At 40.9% G+C, this 21,864-nt stretch overlaps 1 protein-coding gene and 1 long non-coding RNA gene across 2 annotated transcripts; both read left to right on the top strand.

The window, feature by feature from the left end:
* The first annotated feature begins 4,678 nt into the window (after window positions 1–4,678).
* LOC124262323 (multiple epidermal growth factor-like domains protein 10) lies at window positions 4,679–20,570 on the top strand. Its single transcript, XM_046696818.1, has 9 exons — window positions 4,679–4,757; window positions 5,529–5,666; window positions 8,438–8,572; window positions 15,508–15,642; window positions 18,669–18,806; window positions 18,880–19,014; window positions 19,166–19,298; window positions 19,567–19,692; window positions 20,160–20,570. Exons 1-9 carry the CDS (start codon window positions 4,679–4,681, stop codon window positions 20,320–20,322), a joined length of 1,182 nt encoding a protein of 393 aa, XP_046552774.1. The 3' UTR covers window positions 20,323–20,570.
* Window positions 20,571–20,632: 62 nt separating this feature from the next.
* On the top strand, window positions 20,633–21,864 carry LOC124262325. The gene is made up of 2 exons (XR_006894551.1): window positions 20,633–20,724; window positions 21,093–21,864. It is a non-coding gene; the product is annotated as an uncharacterized LOC124262325 (long non-coding RNA).

The following is a 21,864-nucleotide window of genomic DNA, read 5'->3' as shown; positions in this document are numbered from 1 at the left end:
GGACCCTTAGGTCCGCCGAACTTGAACACGGAAAGAGACGGCGGCTGACGGGTGCACAGCGCGTCGTCCTTCTGCCTGTCTGCCAGCTGCTGCATTCTGTGAGGGAGACCCGACTCTCAATGGGGGCACACCTAAACTGCGCCCTTGTCTGCTCGACATAGGAGCAAGCAGCCAAGGACGCGTCTCGCCTCGTTAGCAGGAGACCTGCCATGAGGCGCCCTTGCAAGTGTGACAGATGAGACAACGCAGTCAGCGCCGACGTCATCCACGCTTGCAAGCGAGGTGTGTTCGCCCCCGAGTCCTTAGGCAGGGCCAGGAAGGTCCCACCAAGGAGTAAAAAGAGATGTGAGATCACCACAAAAGAGTGGCGGCACATCTCCTCCCAGCTCCTCAGGTTTTCCAAAGACATCAGCAATTTTGCTGGGTGAGAGGGAGGGCACGGGGGGAGCTGCCAGGGAGAATGGCTCCGACCCGTCTGGTTCAAAGCAAGAGTATGTGTCCGGACTGTAAGTCCGAGGGGATTTATGGGTGGGCACTTCACCCGTTTTCATGAACCTGCCGTCCTCCGGCAGGTCTGAATTTCCCGATCCTGGGATCAGGTCATTCAGCTCCGTCCATACCTCATCCAGGTCCCTAGAGAAGGGTAGGGAGAGACAGGCGCATCGCTCCCCCTACTCACCTGCGCAGGAGTCAGGAGAGGCTTGGCCTCCTGCGTGGGGCTCCAAGTTCCCAAAGGTTTTGCCGTCCGGTCGCACCGAGGTGGATGGACCCCTAGGGACAGTAAGGTTAGACCTGGTGGGTCCTTCTCGACTGCCCTGGACTGTAGAGGAGGGTCCCACCCTAGGGTGAGACTCCTCGTACAGGATGCTCGAGTCCACGGACGAGGAGTCATCCGGGTCTGAGTCCTTGGGACGAACCTACCGGGACTGTCGGGGCCTGCACGATCGCCGCACCTGTGTCTCATCTAACAACCTGGGGGTGGGTCCCCTGGAACTGAAGTGGCAGGGCCGGGTGGGACCTGGCCCATAGCCAGGTCGGCCCACGAGACAGAAGGCTCTGTGTCCCGCTGGGGGACAACCCGACCTCATTCCCGGCCGGTCCCGTGAGTGATGTTCGGGTTCTATCTGGGCCGTCGACTCAAGACCCTATCTGGGCCGTCCTCAATCCCAGGGGAGAGGTCGGTCACGGGTAAGTCGGGGACGTCAGTGACGTCCGGGACGAATCCAGAGGTCCCGAGCAGCGGGGAGGTGGCCCTGAGACCCCCTACACCCGCCACCACGTCGGAGAAGGACCGTTGGAGAGACGGTGTTCGTAAAGTCGCTGGGAACGAAGCTCCCGTTTCCGCATTGCCTTCCGAACTCGCCTCTCCAACTGGGTCCACTACTCCGGTGTCCAATCCTTGCACACAGCACAAGGCGATGACCGAGAGAAGTGTCGGCATGCTAAACATAAGGGGTGAGGATCATCTGCCTTCAGATTAATCCCGCATCCCCGAGCTTCAAAATTGAAAAGAGGAAGTTGCGTGGTTAGCGCTCGTATTTATAGATATCGTGACGTCATCTAGCCCCGGACGAGTGGTGTGTTGTCCCGAGCGCAGCGCTAGAACCATATGGCTGGAAAAATCTTTACAATAGTTTCCCGGTTCAGGGTAACAAATTTCGTGTATTTTGTAAGTTTGGCTAGTATGGGCAAATTGAAAAGAACTCACCTTCTCAGTTACTAAATGACGACAGTTTGAACGTAGAAATCTTCCCAGTAACCGTTTCCTTCAAATATTTGTGGGTGCACCAACGTTCAGGCCTGCAACCTACCGAATTAGCGTAGAATCTGGTTCAGTGATGAAACACGATTTCTATTGGAACGAAGCGATGGAAGAATGCAGGTGTACAGACGTAGACGCGTGAACGTTTCGCCGACGCTTGCGTTCCCCAGGGAGACAAATTCGGCCGGGTAAGTGTTATGATGTGGGGAGAGATCACCTGCCGTAGGAGAAGTGATTTGGTGATGATCCAGGGCAACCTGACAGCTCAACGGTACTGTGGCGAAATCCTACGCCCACACCTCCTTCCAATCATTGATCGCCAGAGGGAGTTGTTTCAACGGGACAATGCCAGGCCCCACACAGCACGTCACACTAGAGACTTCCTCCAGAACCACAACATCAATGTGCTCCCTTGGCCCTCAAGATCAACGGACTTAAACCCGATCGAACATCTGTGGGATACCCTGGACAGACGGGTGCGACGCCATAACCCTCAACCCCAGACACTTCAGCAACTCGCACAGGCACTACAGACAGAGTGGGCTGCGATTGGGCTACACGAGATTCTGAGACTTATTCATTCGATGCTGAGGCGATGCCGTGCAGTTCTGGATGCCCACGGTGGTCACACGAGGTATTGACTTCAGCGCCACCACACGTCTCCATGTGACACTCAAACTGACTTTCCTCGAGTTGGTGACAAAGACGGATAATTCTGCATTCCCAGTGTGCAATTTCGCTATATTTCATTGACTCATAAAGCCTACAAGATGTTTCAAAATAAACATAAAAATACAGTTGAAATTCATATATGCGTTTCTTTTTGGGGAGAGTATATAATGACTAATTGTTCCCCAACACAATATAAAGTTAGGCTATAGATCACTAGCAACCAGTTTGGCCACTTGGGACCATGGGGACGTACAATACTTCAGCTTTCTCTGCGATTGGCGACTGTATGCTATAGTGTTGGGAATTAGTTAAATCTCATAATTGATGATTGGTTCATTACAACCGATCAATCATCTAAAATAATTGGTTGGCGTGTCCTGGTTGTCTTTCTTACTGCACAAAAAATAAAGAAAAAACATGTTCTCTCGGATTTTTGTCAAATTGCACAAAATGCATTTGCAAATTTCACATCTCTAAAGGTTGACTAGTATGATAAATTCAATCATGAATTGCAACGAGGTTGTAGTGCTTATGAAATGTAACAGACAAGACAAAACCTTGTTGAAAATCTTGTAAATGCAAACAAGTGCTCGAAATTCTTTGTGTTCGATGATGAGGAAACATGAACGATTGCTTGGTTGTTTAGTAACTGCGTCAATCTACGATTATTTCAATTAATCGGACCATCACTAGTATGCTATTCCAGCCAGCGATTAAAAATTCACAAATATATTACGACTAAAAACTATTTAAAACGTAGAAGGAATAATATACTACGCGAATGGTGTGGCCTTTTACACATCCCCCGAGTGGGCATTTCCTCTGTAATAGTAGATATACCTGCATTGTTAAAAACACATGAATTTGTTCACTTCATACCTCCAGATGCCAGTGTCACTGTAACACTGCAGCTGCCTGCGCCGTGTTCCCCTCTACTCCATGTAGCCAGGACGGATGTCAGGACGGATGGTTCGGTCCCTACTGCCAGAAACGTGAGTATTCATGGTATGCAATTTGTAATGCCGACCTCTGCACTGTTTTATACTTCTGCATTTTGTTGCATTTCGCGTTGTCGCCATATTGAATGGGTTTTTCATTATGATGAGGCGATGGCCCGAATCAGTTGCCATACATTTCGCCACAGATACGATTGAGTGAATCTGGAAGAGAAAATACTCGAAGTAACAAGAAAATACTCGAAATATCATTTTTTTAAAAGAAACGAGAATATAATCGAAAAACGAGCTGTTGTTGAAGACTCTACGTTTAATCAAAGTTGAAAATACATGCATTTTGCATCATGCTATCGTTGAAAACAGACAAAAGAGTTATATATGATTATATACACACAACGTATTAAACATATTTTGACTTCGTGAAATGTATTCTTGCAGTTACTATTACAGTTCAGAAAAACAAAGCAATTGATAACGACCTCCTATTCACATGAAGGCACGACATGTCAAATATGTATTGTATAATATTGTTTTCCTTCCATACACAAATGGACATACACATATACACAAATGTATATTAAGAAATAATGCACACGGCTATACATTAACTGTTATCTCTCAATGAACCTAACGCCGTTTATTTCCACCATTGCCTTGTATATGGGTTTCACTTTCTTCAGGAAATATTGCTTTAGGAAGAAATGCCACACAGAGCAGTACATACAGTGAATCGACTGGCGGGACAGGATATACATTACACCGTTTCGAGGCCAGGTACGCCGTGGATGGCAGAACTACCACTGACTTCTATAGTAAACCACTGACATGTTCATGTACCAACGATGGATACCAAACATGGACTGTGTACCTGGACAACTCAAACACAGACAAGATACAACACGTCAAGCTGTATCTACGTCAGGACTGTGAGTATTGGTAGCACAATATATGTCTTGTTTCTGTTTTTAGTACGAAAACATGTTATGTTTTATTATGTAGAACAGTAACATAATAATATAAGATATCGTTGGTGTGTCCCTTGTAATGCTTATTAACGGGTATCCACCCAGTGCTGTCATATGCTTGTCAGTGGCCATCTAGACAAGATTTGTTTTAGTGTTCATGGATTCTGAAACATACTGTACATTTTCACATGTGTTTAACAGCACCTATTCCTCTTTTGAAATGCAGACCTATCTAGAAACAATGGTATGAAGATATATGTTGGTGGACAGCTTTGCTTCAAGTGGTCAACGGACACATACCCTCCTGCTACAGCTGACGTCAAATGTCAACAAGCACTGAAAGGAAACAACCTCACCATACAGACAAACAAAGTTCTCACTATTGCGAGGTGCAGATATTTGGTAGGTTAACATGCACCTTTGGGTGAGTGAGTGAGTTACAATTTATAGTCACGTCGGCAATATTTCTGCCATATCGTGACTTTAAAAGTTATACATTCATAATAAGCATAATTAGATTATAAAACACCTGTCGACGAAGGACAGTAAAGTATCTAGATTATCACAGATAGAGATTAAAAACTAGCTTGTGACTTTAAAATCAAACAAATGTTATGGACAATGCAACATAAAAACTATATAAGAATTTATACAGCAGTAAAAGATCCTTCAATGTCTTAACATTGAAATACTTATCCCTTGAGATGGAAAAATACATTCACCTTTGAGCGTTTGATGGAAATGCTTCGTTTTTAACGTTTTTCAAACAGCAATTCAGTAAGGGAAAGGTTTCCAGTTAAGTCTGGTAATTGATGCTTGTTATTTACTGAGACAATTGACGACAGACCAAATATTCGAATCAGCATCAAATGTAGCACCCATGAATCTCAACTAAAGCTGGGCAAAGTTGTTGCTGTACATGACGTCACAGACAACGGGGTTCCAAATAAGCGCTCATAATGTAACAGTTGTTATGATAGATACGCATTTTAATGGCGAATTATAATTCCGTTTTCTCATATTGTGTTGTGGGGTTTTGTTTGCTCCGAAGGGAATGTGCTCTTTCCACAATTTTGTTAATCGTTAAATTTAAAATATGATTCCAATATTATTCATAAGTTGTCAATTACATTTTTCATGTTAGTTATGGATTCTCATCGTGTTTGTTTTCAGTGTGCAGTGACGGCTGGTTTGGTGAGGACTGTGACAAACAGTGTCACTGTTCACAAAACACAGAAGTATGTGAAAAGATCACTGGACATTGTCTGAGTGGATGTGCTCCAGGATACATGGGAATAGACTGTCAAACAGGTACAGGCTCTGAACCTCATAGACGCAATATGATGGTGATTGCTGTGAAGAATTCGAATCGAATTATAAATATCGAAGGATAAACTTGTGTAATTCAATTTGGATTTGTTGACATCCAGTGTGCAAAATAGTTTCCAGATTTTGCTAGCCTGTCGGGCTAGCTATGCCTGAAAGTAACTGGCCTACACATAATTCACTTGCCCGAAATTTGAATGTAGAAACTAAGCAAATGATTACAAAAATAGATTACTTCTGAATAAACAACAATTCAGTAAATGAGAATAAGATAATGTTGGCACGGGCAAAGGTTTCATCATTAAGCTGCTAATATGGTAAACAATATTTTCAGGCCATAATCTTGGATGATTAGTGCATTTTAAGTTAACAAGTCGGAGAGAGTGATATATTTACAAAGTGACCCTACGAAAATTCACTAGCCAGTTGGGCCAGTGACTGTTGAGATTTACTGGCCCGCCTGGCTAGCGGGGCAGTGGCTATTTTGCATTCTGTTGACACTATTATCAGTGACTGATCGCGACGAAAAGATAACCCAAGTTCGGGGGGTCGACAAGCTGGTAAGACAAAAGCACAGGCGTGAGGAACGAGCCATATACTAAATAATTGCAACCACATGGGTTCGAATCACTGTTTGGACAATACTTTTTAAAAATAAAAATCTAGACTTTTGCTACCGTATATTGTTTTTATATGTTATGAGTACCTTATATTTCTAATTTGAAGGAAATCGGTGAAGAAATGGATTTTTTAAGAAAATTCTCCCGCTACACTCATTACATAAAATACCACTATTTTAACGTGCGTTCAATCAAACCTTACGTTTTTCTCAAAACAATGTGTTGAGCTTGTAGACTATTTCTTTTTGGCCTTCTGCTCATCGTATTCAGTTTGTCTAACTGCATTTCATATTTGACCACTGACCCTCGCATTAGCACTACCCTCCGTTTTGAACAAACGTCTGGCCGCCCTTCGGTAAACATCGACCCTGTCCGAAAATCTCGGAATGACTCGGAACACAAAACGGCTCTCATTGGTCAATTTCCACGTGTATGGGAAGAAAACAAACAAACATGGCAGACAGGGCAGTGAGAGGGACCATCGGTGGCCATAATCTGCAGTCTAAGTAAACTTAGTCTCAGTATTATTCGTTACACTGCTATACTGGCCAACACTGCTTTACTAACAAAACCTGGTAGAAGGTCGCGTCAGCTAACCTTTGACCTGATCGTTCGAGCTTTTGAGGTAAAGGTTCAAACGGTATGTGCGAATGTGAACTTTCGCGATTTGGTAAGCCGTGTTCTTATTGGCCAGTCCACAAGGTTAGATCAGTGTCAGCGACCAGGGAAGAGAAAATCCAAAAGCCGTTTTGTAAGTCCCGCCGAGCGCTAACAAGTAGTCGTTGCCTGATTAGTCAAATCCGTTCGGCCGTCTCGCGATTGATTGGACGGTCACAGGTCGCTCAAAGGTTAGCTGACGCGACCTTCTACCAGGTTTTGTTTGACTCAGTATAGCAGTGTTACGAATAATACTGAGCTTAAGTTTACTTAGACTGCCATAATCTGTTGATTTGGCGCCAAGCGGGCACAGGCAAGACCACCTTGCTGCACCAGATCAAAGAGGAATTATCGAGGAAAGGGAAAGGAGTAAGAACTACGGCGACAACTGGGCTGGCAGCCGCTAATATCGATGGGGTTACGCTCAGTCATTTCACATGTATTTCTCTGTTATTTTTTATTATTATCAAGCTTCTTTCCTCTATATAAATATTGTGCGTTATATAGACATGAATATATTTATGCCTTCAATCAGTTATAACACGTTTATATCTTTCGCTGAAAATGTCAGTCAATTTTGCATTCTGCGGTATACATACGGAAAATGTAATGTCAGATTGGCAAATCTACGCACGTGTTTTTTTTCTTACATAGCATATACTCATTTTGGAACATCATGTTTTCATAACATAGTACCAAAAAATCCTACTAAAGTCAGAATTGGGGGTACGAAGAATGAATGTATAATATTTAAAGTGAATGAAATTTAAAATAGTCGGGCTGTCTGGTTTCCCATCAGGCCTTTAGCATCGCGAGTGTCACCCCTTGTGTATTTTATGTAATGAGTGTAGCGGGAGAATTTTCTTAAAAATCCATTTCTTCACCGATTTTGTTCAAATTTGAAAAATAAGGTACTCATAAAATTAAAAGCAATATACGGTAGCAAAAATCTAGATTTTTATTTAAAACTATTATTATCCAAACAGTGATTCGAACCCCAGTGATTGCAACATTATGTTAGTGGTGATGCTGCTATGATCTTAAGCCAACACGTTCACAGTCAACATCACGAAGAACAACGTGTAAATCTGTGTATTATTGTTGGTCAGTCAGCCAGAATGTAGCAGATAGAATGTAAATCATAATATATCTAGGCAAGCATCGTCAGTAATTAAAGACGCTGTCAATACTTTTCGCCAGCTCCAATAAACGGTTACTTACGTTCATATCTGGCATGTGCTAGGAATTTGTTACTTACTCTTGCCTTTATCGTAAATACCTCTGATGTATTGGACATGTGTAACATATATTATAAACATTATGATAAGATAAGATGAGATAAGATAAGATGAAACTTTATTATAAAAAAATGGCCTCAAAATGAATATATACAAATTTCACAAATATATACACATGACACATTGAATGTATGAAATGTCAAATGTTTGATACAGTTGAACTGATTTATTACATGGAAAGGGTGTCAAGACGGTTACTATGGAAACTGCATCTCCAAGTGTGGAAACTGCCTCAACGCTGCCTATTGTGACAAGGACACAGGCATCTGTCCTGGAGGTTGTGCAGCAGGGTGGCACACTGACAAATGTCTTCAACGTGAGTACATTTTGTTTGGTGGAACACAATCGTGTGGTTTTGTACATATTCCCCCATTATTATCCCCCGTAACAACGAAGTTGCGGGGGATATAGAAACGAGTTCCGTCCGTCCGTGCGTCCGTGTGTCCGTCCGTCCGTCCGTCACACTTTGTCCAAAGCTGTCTCCTAAACTATTCGTGATAGTTAACCAAACTTGGTACACATGTCAACCATGATCCCTAGACGTGCCTTTTGGGGTTTAGACCCAGATATGAATTTGATTTTTTTGTGGTTTCCATGGAAACGTATCTTAGGCTGTGGCTATGAAGATGTCTTCTTGTCCGGAGCAGATCTCCTAAACTATACATGCTAACTTCATCAAACTTGGTACACATATCAAGCATGATCCCTAGATGTGCCTTCTGGGGTTTAGACCCAGATATGAATTTGATTTTGTGTGGTTTCCATGGAAACGTATCTTAGGCTGTGGCTATGAAGATGTCTTCTTGTCCGGAGCAGATCTCCTAAACTATACATGCTAACTTCATCAAACTTGGTACACATATCAAGCATGATCCCTAGATGCGCCTTTTGGGGTTTAGACCCAGATATGAATTTGATTTTGTGTGGTTTCCATGGAAACATATCTTAGGCTGTGGCTATGAAGATGTCTTCTTGTCCGGAGCAGATCTCCTAAACTATACATGCTAACTTCATCAAACTTGGTACACATATCAAGCATGATCCCTAGATCTCATAATTGATGATTGGTTCATTACAACCGATCAATCATCTAAAATTATTGGTTAGCGTGTCCTGGTTGTCTTTGTTACTGCACAAAAAATAAAGAAAAAACATGTTCTCTCGGAGTTTTTTTCAAATTGCACAAAATGCATTTGCAAATTTCACATCTCCAAAGGTTGACTAGTATGATAAATTCAATCATGAATTGGAACGAGGTTGTAGTGCTTATGAAATGTAACCGAAAAAACAAAACCTTGTTGAAAATCTTGTAAATGCAAACAAGTGCTCGAAATTCTTTATGTTCGATGATGAGGAAACATGATCGATTGCTTGGTTGTTTAGCCACTGCGTCAATCTTCGATTATTTCAATTAATCGGACCGTCACTAGTATGCTATTCCAGCCAACGATTAAACATTCACAAAGATATTACGACTAAAACTATTTAAAACGTAGAAGGAATAATATACTTCGAATGGTGTGGCCTTACACATCCCCTGAGTAGGCATTTCCTCTGTAATAGTAGATATACCTGCATTGTTAAAAAATACATGAATATGTTCACTTCATACCTCCAGATGCCGAATGTCACTGTAACACTGTAGCTGCCTGTACCGTGTTCCCCTCTACTCCCTGTAGCCAGGTCGGTGATCCAGACAGATGTCAGGAAGGATGGTTCGGTCCCTACTGCCAGAGACGTGAGTATTCGTGGTATTCAAATTGTAATGCAGACCTCTGCACTGTTTTATACTTCTGCATTTTGTTGCATGTCGCGTTGTCGCCATATTGAATAGGTTTTTCATTATGATGAGGCGATGGCCCGAATCAGTTGCCATACATTTCGTCACAGATACGATTGAGTGAATCTGGAAGACTGACTGAGTTTAGTTTTACGCCGCTTTTAGCAATATTCCAGCAATATCACTGCGAGGGACACCAGAAATGGGCTTAACACATTGTGCCCATGTGGGGAATCGAACCCGGGCCTTCGGCGTGACGAGCCAACGCTTTAACCACTAGACTACCCCATCGCCCCGAATCTGGAAGAGAAAATACTGGAAGTAACAAGAAAATACTCGAAATATCATTTTTTTTAAAGAAACGAGAATACAATCGAAAAAACGAGCTGTTGTTGAAGACTCTATGTTTAATCAAAGTTGAAAATACATGCATTTTGCATGTCCTTAGCGAAGTCCTTAGGTGCTATCGTTGAAAACAGACAAAAGAGTTATATATGATTATATACACACAACGTATTAAACATATTTTGACTTCGTGAAATGTATTCTTGCAGTTACTATTACAGTTCAGAAAAACAAAGCAATTGATAACGACCTCCTATTCACATGAAGGCACGACATGTCAAATATGTATTGTATAATATTGTTTTCCTTCCATACACAAATGGACATACACATATACACAAATGTATATTAAGAAATAATGTACACGGCCATACATTAACTGTTATCACACAATGAACCTAACGCCGTTTATTTCCACCATTGCCTTGTATATGGGTTTCACTTTCTTCAGGAATTATTGCTTTAGGAAGAAATGCCACACAGAGCAGTACATACAGTGAATCCACTGACGGGACAGGGAATAAATTACACCGTTTCGAGGCCAGGTACGCCGTGGATGGCATAGCTACCACCGACTTCTTTAGTAAACCACTGACATGTACATATACCAACAGTGGAGACCAAACATGGACTGTGTACCTGGACAACTCAAACACAGACAAGATACAACAGATCAAGCTGTATCTACGTCAGGACTGTGAGTATTGGTAGCACAATATATGTCTTGTTTCTGTTTTTAGTACGAAAACATGTTATGTTTTATTATGTAGAACAGTAACATAATAATATAAGATATCGTTGGTGTGTCCCTTGTAATGCTTATTAACGGGTATCCACCCAGTGCTGTCATATGCTTGTCAGTGGCCATCTAGACAAGATTTGTTTTAGTGTTCATGGATTCTGAAACATGCTGTACATTTTCACATGTGTTTAACAGCACCTATTCCTCTTTTGAAATGCAGACCTATCTAGAAACAATGGTATGAAGATATATGTTGGTGGACAGCTTTGCTTCCAGCGGTCAATGGACACATACCCTCCTGCTACAGCTGACGTCAAATGTCAACAAGCACTGAAAGGAAACAACCTCACCATACAGACAAACAAAGTTCTCACTCTGTGCGAGGTGCAGATATTTGGTAGGTTAACATGCACCTTTGGGTGAGTGAGTGAGTTACAATTTATAGTCACGTCGGCAATATTTCTGCCATATCGTGACTTTAAAAGTTATACATTCATAATAAACGCAATTAGATTATAAACACCTGTCGACGAAGGACAGTAAAGTATCTAGATTATCACAGATAGAGATTAAAAACTAGCTTGTGACTTTAAAATAAAACAAATATTATGGACAATGCAATATAAAAACTATATAAGAATTTATACAGCAGCAAAAGATCCTTCAATGTCTTAACATTGAAATACTTATCCCTTGAGATGGAAAAATACATTCACCTTTGAGCGTTTGATGGAAATGCTTCGTTTTTAACGTTTTTTAAACAGCAATTCAGTAAGGGAAAAGTTTCCAGTTAAGCCTGGTAATTGATGCTTGTTATTTGCTGAGACAATTGACGACAGACCAAATATTCGAATCAGCATCAAATGTAGCACCCATGAATCTCAACTAAAGCTGGGCAAAGTTGTTGCTGTACATGACGTCACAGACAACGGGGTTCCAAATAAGCGCTCATAATGTAACAGTTGTTACGATAGATACGCATTTTAATGGCGAATTATAATTCCGTTTTCTCATATTGTGTTGTGGGGTTTTGTTTTGCTCCGAAGGGAATGTGCTCTTTCCACAATTTTGTTAATCGTTAAATTTAAAATATGATTCCAATATTATTCATAAGTTGTCAATTACATTTTTCATGTTAGTTATGGATTCTCATCGTGTTTGTTTTCAGTGTGCAGTGACGGCTGGTTTGGTGAGGACTGTGACAAACAGTGTCACTGTTCACAAAACACAGAAGTATGTGAAAAGATCACTGGACATTGTCTGAGTGGATGTGCTCCAGGATACATGGAAATAGACTGTCAAGCAGGTACAGGCTCTGAACCTCATAGACGCAATATGATGGTGATTGCAGTGAAGAATTCGAATCGAATTATAAATATCGAAGGATAAACTTGTGTAATTCAGTTTGGATTTGTTGACATCCAGTGTGCAAAATAGTTTCCAGATTTTGCTAGCCTGTCGGGCTAGCTATGCCTGAAAGTTACTGGCCTACACATAATTCACTTGCCCGAAATTTGAATGTAGAAACTAAGCAAATGATTACAAAAATAGATTACTTCTGAATAAACAACAATTCAATAAATGAGAATAAGATAATGTTGGCACGGGCAAAGGTTTCATCATTAAGCTGCTAATATGGTAAACAATATTTTCAGGCCATAATCTTGGATGATTAAAAAGTGCATTATAAGTTAACAAGTCGGAGAGAGTGATATATTTACAAAGTGACCCTATGAAAATTCACTAGCCAGTTAGGCCAGTGACTGTGGAGATTTACTGGCCCGCCTGGCTAGCGGGGCAGTGGCTATTTTGCACACTGTTGACACTATCATCAGTGACTGATCGCGACGAGAAGATAACCCAAGGTTGGGGGGTCGACAAGCTGGTAAGACAAAAGCACAGGCGTGAGGAACGAGCCATATACTAAATAATTGCAACCACATGGGTTCGAATCACTGTTTGGACAATACTTTTTACAAATAAAAATCTAGACTTTTGCTACCGTATATTGTTTTTATATGTTATGAGTACCTTATATTTCTAATTTGAAGGAAATCGGTGAAGAAATGGATTTTTTAAGAAATTCTGCCGCTACAATCATTACATAAAATACCACTATTCTAACGTGCGTTCAATCAAACCTTACGTTTTTCTCAAAACAATGTGTTGAGCTTGTAGACTATTCTTTTGGCCTTCTGCTCATCGTGTTCAGTTTGTCTAACTGCATTTCATATTTGACCACTGACCCTCGCATTAGCACTACCCTCCGTTTTGAACAAACGTCTGGCCGCCCTTCGGTAAACATCGACCCTGTCCGAAAATCTCGGAACACAAAACGGCTCTCATTGGTCAGTTTCCACGTGTATGGGAAAAAAACAAACAACCATGGCAGACAGGGCAGTGAGAGGGACCATCGGTGGCCATAATCTGCAGTCTAAGTATTATTCGTTACACTGCTATACTGACCAACACTGCTATACTAACAAAACCTGGTAGAAGGTCGCGTCAGCTAACCTTTAAGCGACCTATGACCGTCCAATCTAACGCGAGACGGCCGAAAGGATTTAACCAATCAGGCCACGACTACTTGTTAGCGCTCGGCGGGACTTACAAAACGGCTTTTGGATTTTCTCTTTCCTGGTCGCTGACATCGATCTATCAACAAACGAAAATCCGCATAAAACACAGATATTTGACCTGCAGTATGTACGCTTAGGGGTTTCTAATGACATGGTTACTATTAGATTATATTTCCGCAAGATGACATCCTTGAATAATGACAAAAACGCTAATTTAAGCGATTGGTTACTCATTGCGTCCTCCATGTGTATCACTCGGGAGCTATCGTGCGGAAAAAAAGCATTCAGAATCGTTCGAGCTTTTGAGGTAAAGGTTCAAACGGTATGTGCGAATGTGAACTTTCACGATTTGGTAAGCCGTGTTCTTATTGGCCAGTCCACAAGGTTAGATCAGTGTCAGCGACCAGGGAAGAGAAAATCCAAAAAACCGTTTTGTAAGTCCCGCTGAGCGCTAACAAGTAGTCGTTGCCTGATTAGTCAAATCCGTTCGGCCGTCTCGCGATTGATTGGACGGTCACAGGTCGCTCAAAGGTTAGCTGACGCGACTTTCTACCAGGTTTTGTTTGACTCAGTATAGCAGTGTTACGAATAATACTGAGCTTAAGTTTACTTAGACTGCCATAATCTGTTGATTTGGCGCCAAGCGGGCACAGGCAAGACCACCTTGCTGCACCAGATCAAAGAGGAATTATCGAGGAAAGGGAAAGGAGTAAGAACTACGGCGACAACTGGGCTGGCAGCCGCTAATATCGATGGGGTTACGCTCCATCATTTCACATGTATTTCTCTTCTATTTTTTATTATTATCAAGCTTCTTTCCTCTATATAAATATTGTGCGTTTTATAGACATGAATATAATTATGCCTTCAATCAGTTATGACACGTTTATATCTTTCGCTGAAAATGTCAGTCAATTTTGCATTCTTCGGTATACATACGGAAAATGTAATGTCAGATTGGCAAAGCTACGCACGTGTTTTTTTTCTTACATAGCATATACTCATTTTGGAACATCATGTTTTCATAACACAGTACCAAAAAATCCTACTAAAGTCAGAATTTGGGGTACGAAGAATGAATGTATAATATTTAAAGTGAATGAAATTTAAAATAGTCGGGCTGTCCGGTTTTCGAGTGTCACCCCTTGTGTATTTTATGTAATGAGTGTAGCGGGAGAATTTTCTTAAAAATCCATTTCTTCACCGATTTTGTTCAAATTTGAAAAATAAGGTACTCATAAAATTAAAAGCAATATACGGTAGCAAAAATCTAGATTTTTATTTAAAACTATTACATGTATTATCCAAACAGTGATTCGAACCCCTGTGATTGCAACATTATGTTAGTGGTGATGCTGCTATGATCTTAAGCCAACACGTTCACATTCAACATCACGAAGAACAACATGTAAATCTGTGTATTATTGTTAGTCTGTCAGCCAGAATGTAGCACATAGAATGTAAATCATAATATATCTAGGCAAGCATCGTCAGTAATTAAAGACGCTGTCAATACTTTTCGCCAGCTCCAATAAACGGTTACTTACGTTCATATCTGGCATGTGCTAGGAATTTGTTACTTACTCTTGCCTTTATCGTAAATACCTCTGATGTATTGGACATGTGTAACATATATTATAAACATTATGATAAGATAAGATGAGATAAGATAAGATGAAACTTTATTATAAAAAAATGGCCTCAAAATGAATATATACAAATTTCACAAATATATACACATGACACATTGAATGTATGAAATGTCTAATGTTTGATACAGTTGAACTGATTTATTACATGGAAAGGGTGTCAAGACGGTTACTATGGAAACTGCACCTCCAAGTGTGGAAACTGCCTCAACGCTGCCTATTGTGACAAGGACACAGGCATCTGTCCTTTAGGTTGTGCAGCAGGGTGGCACACTGACAAATGTCTTCAACGTGAGTACATTTTGTTTGGTGGAACACAATCGTGTGGTTTTGTACATATTCCCCCATTATTATCCCCCGTAACAACGAAGTTGCGGGGGATATAGAAACGAGTTCCGTCCGTCCTTGCGTCCGTGTGTCCGTCCGTCCGTCCGTCACACTTTGTCCAAAGCTGTCTCCTAAACTATTCGTGATAGTTAACCAAACTTGGTACACATGTCAACCATGATCCCTAGACGTGCCTTTTGGGGTTTAGACCCAGATATGAATTTGATTTTTTGTGGTTTCCATGGAAACGTATCTTAGGCTGTGGCTATGAAGATGTCTTCTTGTCCGGAGCAGATCTCCTAAACTATACATGCTAGCATCATCAAACTTGGTACACATATCAAGCATGTACACAACAAAGTACACAACTTGATACACAACAGGTTAGGCTTCAACAGAATTTGGTGGCAGTGCTCCTTTCTGGAGCAGATCTTAAAAAACCTTTCATTACCCTCCTTCCACTTTGCTGTATACAAAACATTTGACATAATCATAACTAGTAGACATATTCATAAAGAGTCTTTTGCCGTTGCGGGGGATATTGATGACTTTGTCTTCTTGTTTTCATTCATATAAATTTGTGTTTGGATTTGTTGGGAAAGGGTTTTCGATAATCATGCGTGACAGTGTTCATTGTAGTCATGTGTGTATGAGTCACTATCGAGAGATATAAATAGCAGGTGTTCGCGAAACAATATTTTGTTTGTTTTTATCAACGCAGCACTCAGCAACATTCCAGCTATATTATATACTGAGGGAAAACAAATAAGGGATCACAAAACAGCAAATGTGTTCCTTTGTTTTTTCCCAAGGATTCTTCACAAGCCTTGTATCTCACATCTTGTGAAGAAACATGGAAAACAAGAAAGGAACACTAATGTGCTTTCATGTGATCCCATATGTTTTTCCCTCAGTATATTTGGTGACAGCCTGTAAATATTCGAGTCTGGACCAGACAATGCAGTGATGGGATACGATGACATGCGTCAACCAAATCAGCCAACCCGACCATCCGATCCTATTAGTCGCCTCTTACGACAAGTAGACCCGTGAAGGTCCGGGTTAGAATATTGATCTTCAGTAACCCATGCTTGTCGTAAGAGGCGACTAACGGGATCGGGCGGTCAGGCTCGCTGACTTGGTTGACACATGTCATCGGTTCCCAATTGTGCAGATCGATGCTCATGCTGTTAATCACTGGATTGTCTGGTCCAGACTCGATTATTTACAGACCGCCGCCATATACTAGTAGCTGGAATATTGCTGAGTGCGGCGTAAAACTGAACTCACTCACTTACGACAAGTACGGGTTGCTGACCCGCATCTTCGTGGGTGTCTCGAAACGATGAGTGTGAACCTCTCCCATTGGTCACAAACGTCAGGAACACAAGCGGATATAATTCACATGTTTAAAGATAAGCAAACACGTACAGGTTGAAACAGGCATCGCATCACAAGTGATTTTGGTCACTGATGGGGCAGTTATGGTCACATCCCCCACGGGTCTCGTCAGATCTTTTGAGCGCTTCAACACTATTGAAGTCACCTTTCTTGCCATACAGTTTTGGAGAAATATATCATCCTATTTGACATCCCTGTCCAATGTGAATCTGCTTGACTGTAGAAAGAAAATTGCTGCCAACAACAGAATATCCCTGACAAGAAAAACAAAGTTTTAGTTATCTCCCCTCCATCGATTTGCATTCGCAAAACATCGATAATTTCCGTACATCATACGTGACTCAATTACTCGAGAAAAATAATTACAAACACGAAGTACCAAATGAATTCCCACAGTTCGGCATTCCCAGCGGATAACAGAAAATGTTACTTGCTTGTAAGCGGGGTACATTGAAAATAATAGGAGAGTGCTCAGCCAATCAGAAAACGACATTTATGTGTGAGGTAAGATAAAATCAAATGTACTGCTTCCCTTGGGGGAACATGAACAGAGCTGTTGTTGCACTGGCATATATAACTATGGAATGTCCCACCACAACTGAAACGGATATAGAATGCTTTCAAAATTAGCCTGAAATATTATTTTCAAATACTCTCAAAGCTCGTTGAGAATATATATTCTATACAGAGGTACAGATAAGCTGCACATCTGCGTAAATTACGCAAATATTTATGTGAAAACTCAATTCTTATTAAGTCTATAGCGTACAAGTACGCTTGAAATTTTGTAAATACTGAATAAATTTGATGTTTTATGCTTACACACAAAAATGTCGAATGTTAGCTTGCGTACCGGTGCATAGATAAAATAACTGATGTATATTCAGAGGTTCTATTTCAACACATGAACTTGGCAACTTGCAGTCTTTCTTATCGTTTCTCATATTACATATCCAATATCAATAACATTTAAACTTTGTTATATTTTTACAATTAATGGAATATGGCAAAATACCCAATTGAGTTTGAATGAGGTGGGTACAATTTATTTGGTTACTCAAAGGAAAATGAGGATACCCAATTGAGATGAACACAAGCGAGTGCATAACTCAATGACCCAAACAGTTATCTGTGGCTCTGCTATATATTGAAAATCAGATGTCTAAACGAATCTCACGGTTGCCAAAAATGAAAAGAACCATAATTAGAAGGTATATTAGGAGGTCTGACTGAAGAGTGGTTATCTCTTTCTTGTAACCGACTGCTTAAGCGTTTATCTTCCCGATTTGAATGAACATCTGAAAGTGTCAACAATCATTAAATTAATCTACATGTAAATAGAAACCAGAGCATATAAGAACATTATTAACATGTTTTTTTAAATTTCCTAGTGAAGAGTAATCGATTATATGCCTGCCTTTAACCTGTCCAGACGCCAGACATGTCACGAGTAAATGAGACTATCCGCCAACTGTCCTTGACATTTCATGTTCTATTGTCTCAAGCTCACAGAATGGACACATTATTAACTGAATCACAGGTGTTTACAATTGCCTGGACTATGACACGTGTTTATGTTACGTCTACAGCATGTCCAGAAGGACGTTATGGTGCCAATTGTACGTCTCCGTGTGGTCACTGTATGGACACTGACGTTTGTGACACGGTGATAGGGAAATGTCCTGGAGGATGTCAGTCAGGATGGTTGCCAGATCTCTGTTCACAAGGTAGGTACTTAGTCTGTACATGTAAACTGGAAACTTTGAGTATGTTTGTTGATGATTTATCATATCTTTACAGCTTGCAGTGACGGTCGTCATGGACATCACTGTCAGACTGAGTGTGGCCAATGTAAAGGAAACCTGCCTTGTAACAAGATCAATGGAACATGTCATCAAGGATGTCAGCCAGGGTTTCAAGAACCCTTCTGTAAAGGCGGGATACCTTTGTAATGTGAAAGAAGTTACTCCATGATAACTTTCATGATAAACAGTCTTTTTCCATGGTCGCTTTAATAAGACAACTTTGTCATTACATCATAGCAGTAACTTGGTTATATGAAAAATATATCTCCTCTACTCCCCAGAATGCGTTGATGGTATGTATGGGGATGACTGCATGTCCCGATGTGGTCAGTGTAAAGACGCCTTAAGCTGTGATAAGTCCAGTGGAGAATGTCCTGAAGGATGTCAGGGTAACTTCATGAAGCCCCTGTGTCAGGGAAGGACACTAAAACAAAATGAAAACTAAGTGAAAATAATTAAATGAAACTTGCTTATTCATGAAGAATAAATCAAAATATATACTATTTATGAAATAAACGTTTTCTTTCTTTCACAGTTTGTAGTCCGCTCTCTGAAATGTTTGCTCATTCATCCATACAATTGATAACAAGATATATATTACAGAATTCCTTTTAGTAACTTTATAGGACATATCAAGGTAGACTGTAAAGGACCACCAACCACTTGTGTGTGTTCACAAACTAGGTTGTACAGAGTGTCCGGCAACATCAGGATACTCAAACCAGGTAGTGCCAGTTGCAGCTACACTTGGAACACTTCTCGTCTTGGCTCTCATCGCTCTGCTGACAGCCATCATTTACATCAGAAGGTAAGGGGAGGATAATGTGCAAAAGATGTTATGAACATGGAAATAGGATTTGTTGTCAGGGCAATAGTAACAGGTTCAATGCTAATGGTTTTGCATTGGAGACTTTCCTTTTTGTCCTATCACCATTGTTACATTTCCTGTGCAACCCGTAAAGATCCGGGTTTGAATTGGTATTCAGTAACCCATGCTTGTCGTAAGAGGTCACTTACGGGATCGGGTGGTCAGGCTCGCTGACTCATGTCATCGAATCCCAATTGCGTACATCGATGCTCATGCTGTTGATCATCGGATTGTCTGGCCCAGACTCGATTATTTACAGACCGCCGCCGTATAGCTGGAATATTGCTGAGTGCGGCGTAAAGTTAAACTCACTCATTTACATTTCCTGTGCATTCAAAGTAAAGTAAAGTAAAGTAAAATGGAATAAATCATCCTAAGTTTTGCCAGCTCATTCCTGTATATTGCAGACTTAAAATTCAACTGGATGCCTCACAACAAAAGAAACCCGAAGATAACTACATATCCTTAGACGAGAAGACCAGGGATGCGGTTATGGAGAATACATATGAACCCATTGACAATACCACTCCTTATATTAATGTAGGGAATGACTCTCACACCCGCATTTGAACTGAATAGTTGCATAAAGCGTCTTGTCTTGATGTATATTGATATTTATCTTACCTCACACATAAATGTGGTTTTCTGATTGGCTGAGCGCTCTTCTATTATTACCCCGCATATAAGCTAGTAACATTTTCTAAGTTACTTGCTGGGAATGCCGACCTGTGGGAATTCATTTGGTAATTCGAATATTTGTGTCACGTATGGCGTACGGTAATAACCGATATTTTGGGAATGCAAATCGATTAAAGGGAGAAAATGTGAGTGTTTTGACTGTTGTTGGTATTGGCTAATTGCTTAACTCTGGTATTTCTTATAATGATCCGATACCCGTACTTCAAACAGCTCAAAATTAACATTGAGGTGTTGATCAGCAATGATCTTCGTGACCAGTGAACAGCCTAAAAGGTGAGGTGAGGTGAAATTGGGTTTATCGTCGTGCTTGAGAATATTTAGCTCCTATGACGACGTGTATGCGTGTGTATGTGTATGCGCGGATGCTTTTACTAGCCTAGACTGAAGCTGGGTTTATAGTGCTAGCTCACTGAGATACCATGTCGTGAAGCATGAATACCCCACTCAGACAAATTATACTGACTCCGAGCCGACCAGTCCTTGTTGTACCCATTAATGCCGAGCGCCAGGCAGGGATCAACAAGTACCATATTTTAACGTCTTTTGGCATGACGCAGTCGGGGATCGAACCCGCGACCTTCCGCTCTCCGGGTGGACGCTCTAACCACTACACCACGGAGGCGGTTCAAACAACCTAAAAGAGTAGTGTTTCGTTAAGTAAATTGTTTTGAGTGTGGACAAACGTAGTTTCTCATGTTAGGTCACGAATTACTGCACGATTCGAGCACGACTTGCGTTGACGTAAATGACGGATCCTTCTACATTGTCTTGTTGTCCACCGTGTAGCCTGCACCTGTGGCCACACCGATTTTGATACTGTGCCACCAAGGTTAGCAGGATGATTGGGAACCTTGCATGGATGGCGTAGATGCGAAGACATGTCGGTCTATCGTCGCAGATGAGCCTGAGTATCCATCAGTAAATGATTGTACGGATTGTGGGAGTTTTTTTTTACATTTCTATATTTTTGTTGAATCTATACATAGTTGCACATGTATATAATTGTCTATATAAACAAAACGTGACAAGATGTCCGTACATTTTTGCTATGTATTTCGTAAAGTAATATAAGCTTTGTGAATTTCTCCTGTATCATTTCAAAATATATTGGTGTTCATATCAAGCACCACGCTCCTATAGTTTCATATATGAAGAACGCTTAGACATGCTTGTATGTAAAACACTTTCATTAATGTTAAAGATACCACCGAGGGCTGCTATGTTAGAACAAAACCGTGAGTTGTATCGACAGAAGGTTTTTGTCATGTTATAACACAGTATGAAACAGGAGTATCTGTAATGTCACTTGATGTTTTACTCTTTCCTGGTCCTTGGTATTTTGTGATTAATCATATACATGTATACAAGTGCACTTGTTTGATTCGTAAAATTAATGCATTCTTGACCACAGAA

The sequence above is a fragment of the Haliotis rubra genome, unplaced genomic scaffold, assembly GCF_003918875.1.
Source record: "Haliotis rubra isolate DU_JTF1 unplaced genomic scaffold, ASM391887v1 Scf830, whole genome shotgun sequence".
Taxonomy (NCBI): domain Eukaryota; kingdom Metazoa; phylum Mollusca; class Gastropoda; order Lepetellida; family Haliotidae; genus Haliotis; species Haliotis rubra.
Note: the sequence above shows the minus strand (reverse complement) of the source record. Positions and strands in the feature narration are given on the sequence as shown.

Coding starts and splice junctions, on each gene's coding strand:
- LOC124262323 (XM_046696818.1), top strand. CDS start 4,679: ATGTCAACAAGCACTGAAAGGAAACAACCTCACCATACAGACAAACAA. Junction 8,573..15,507: donor CACTGACAAATGTCTTCAAC/GTGAGTACATTT, acceptor TTACATGGAAAG/GGTGTCAAGACGGTTACTAT. Junction 15,643..18,668: donor CACTGACAAATGTCTTCAAC/GTGAGTACATTT, acceptor TTACGTCTACAG/CATGTCCAGAAGGACGTTAT.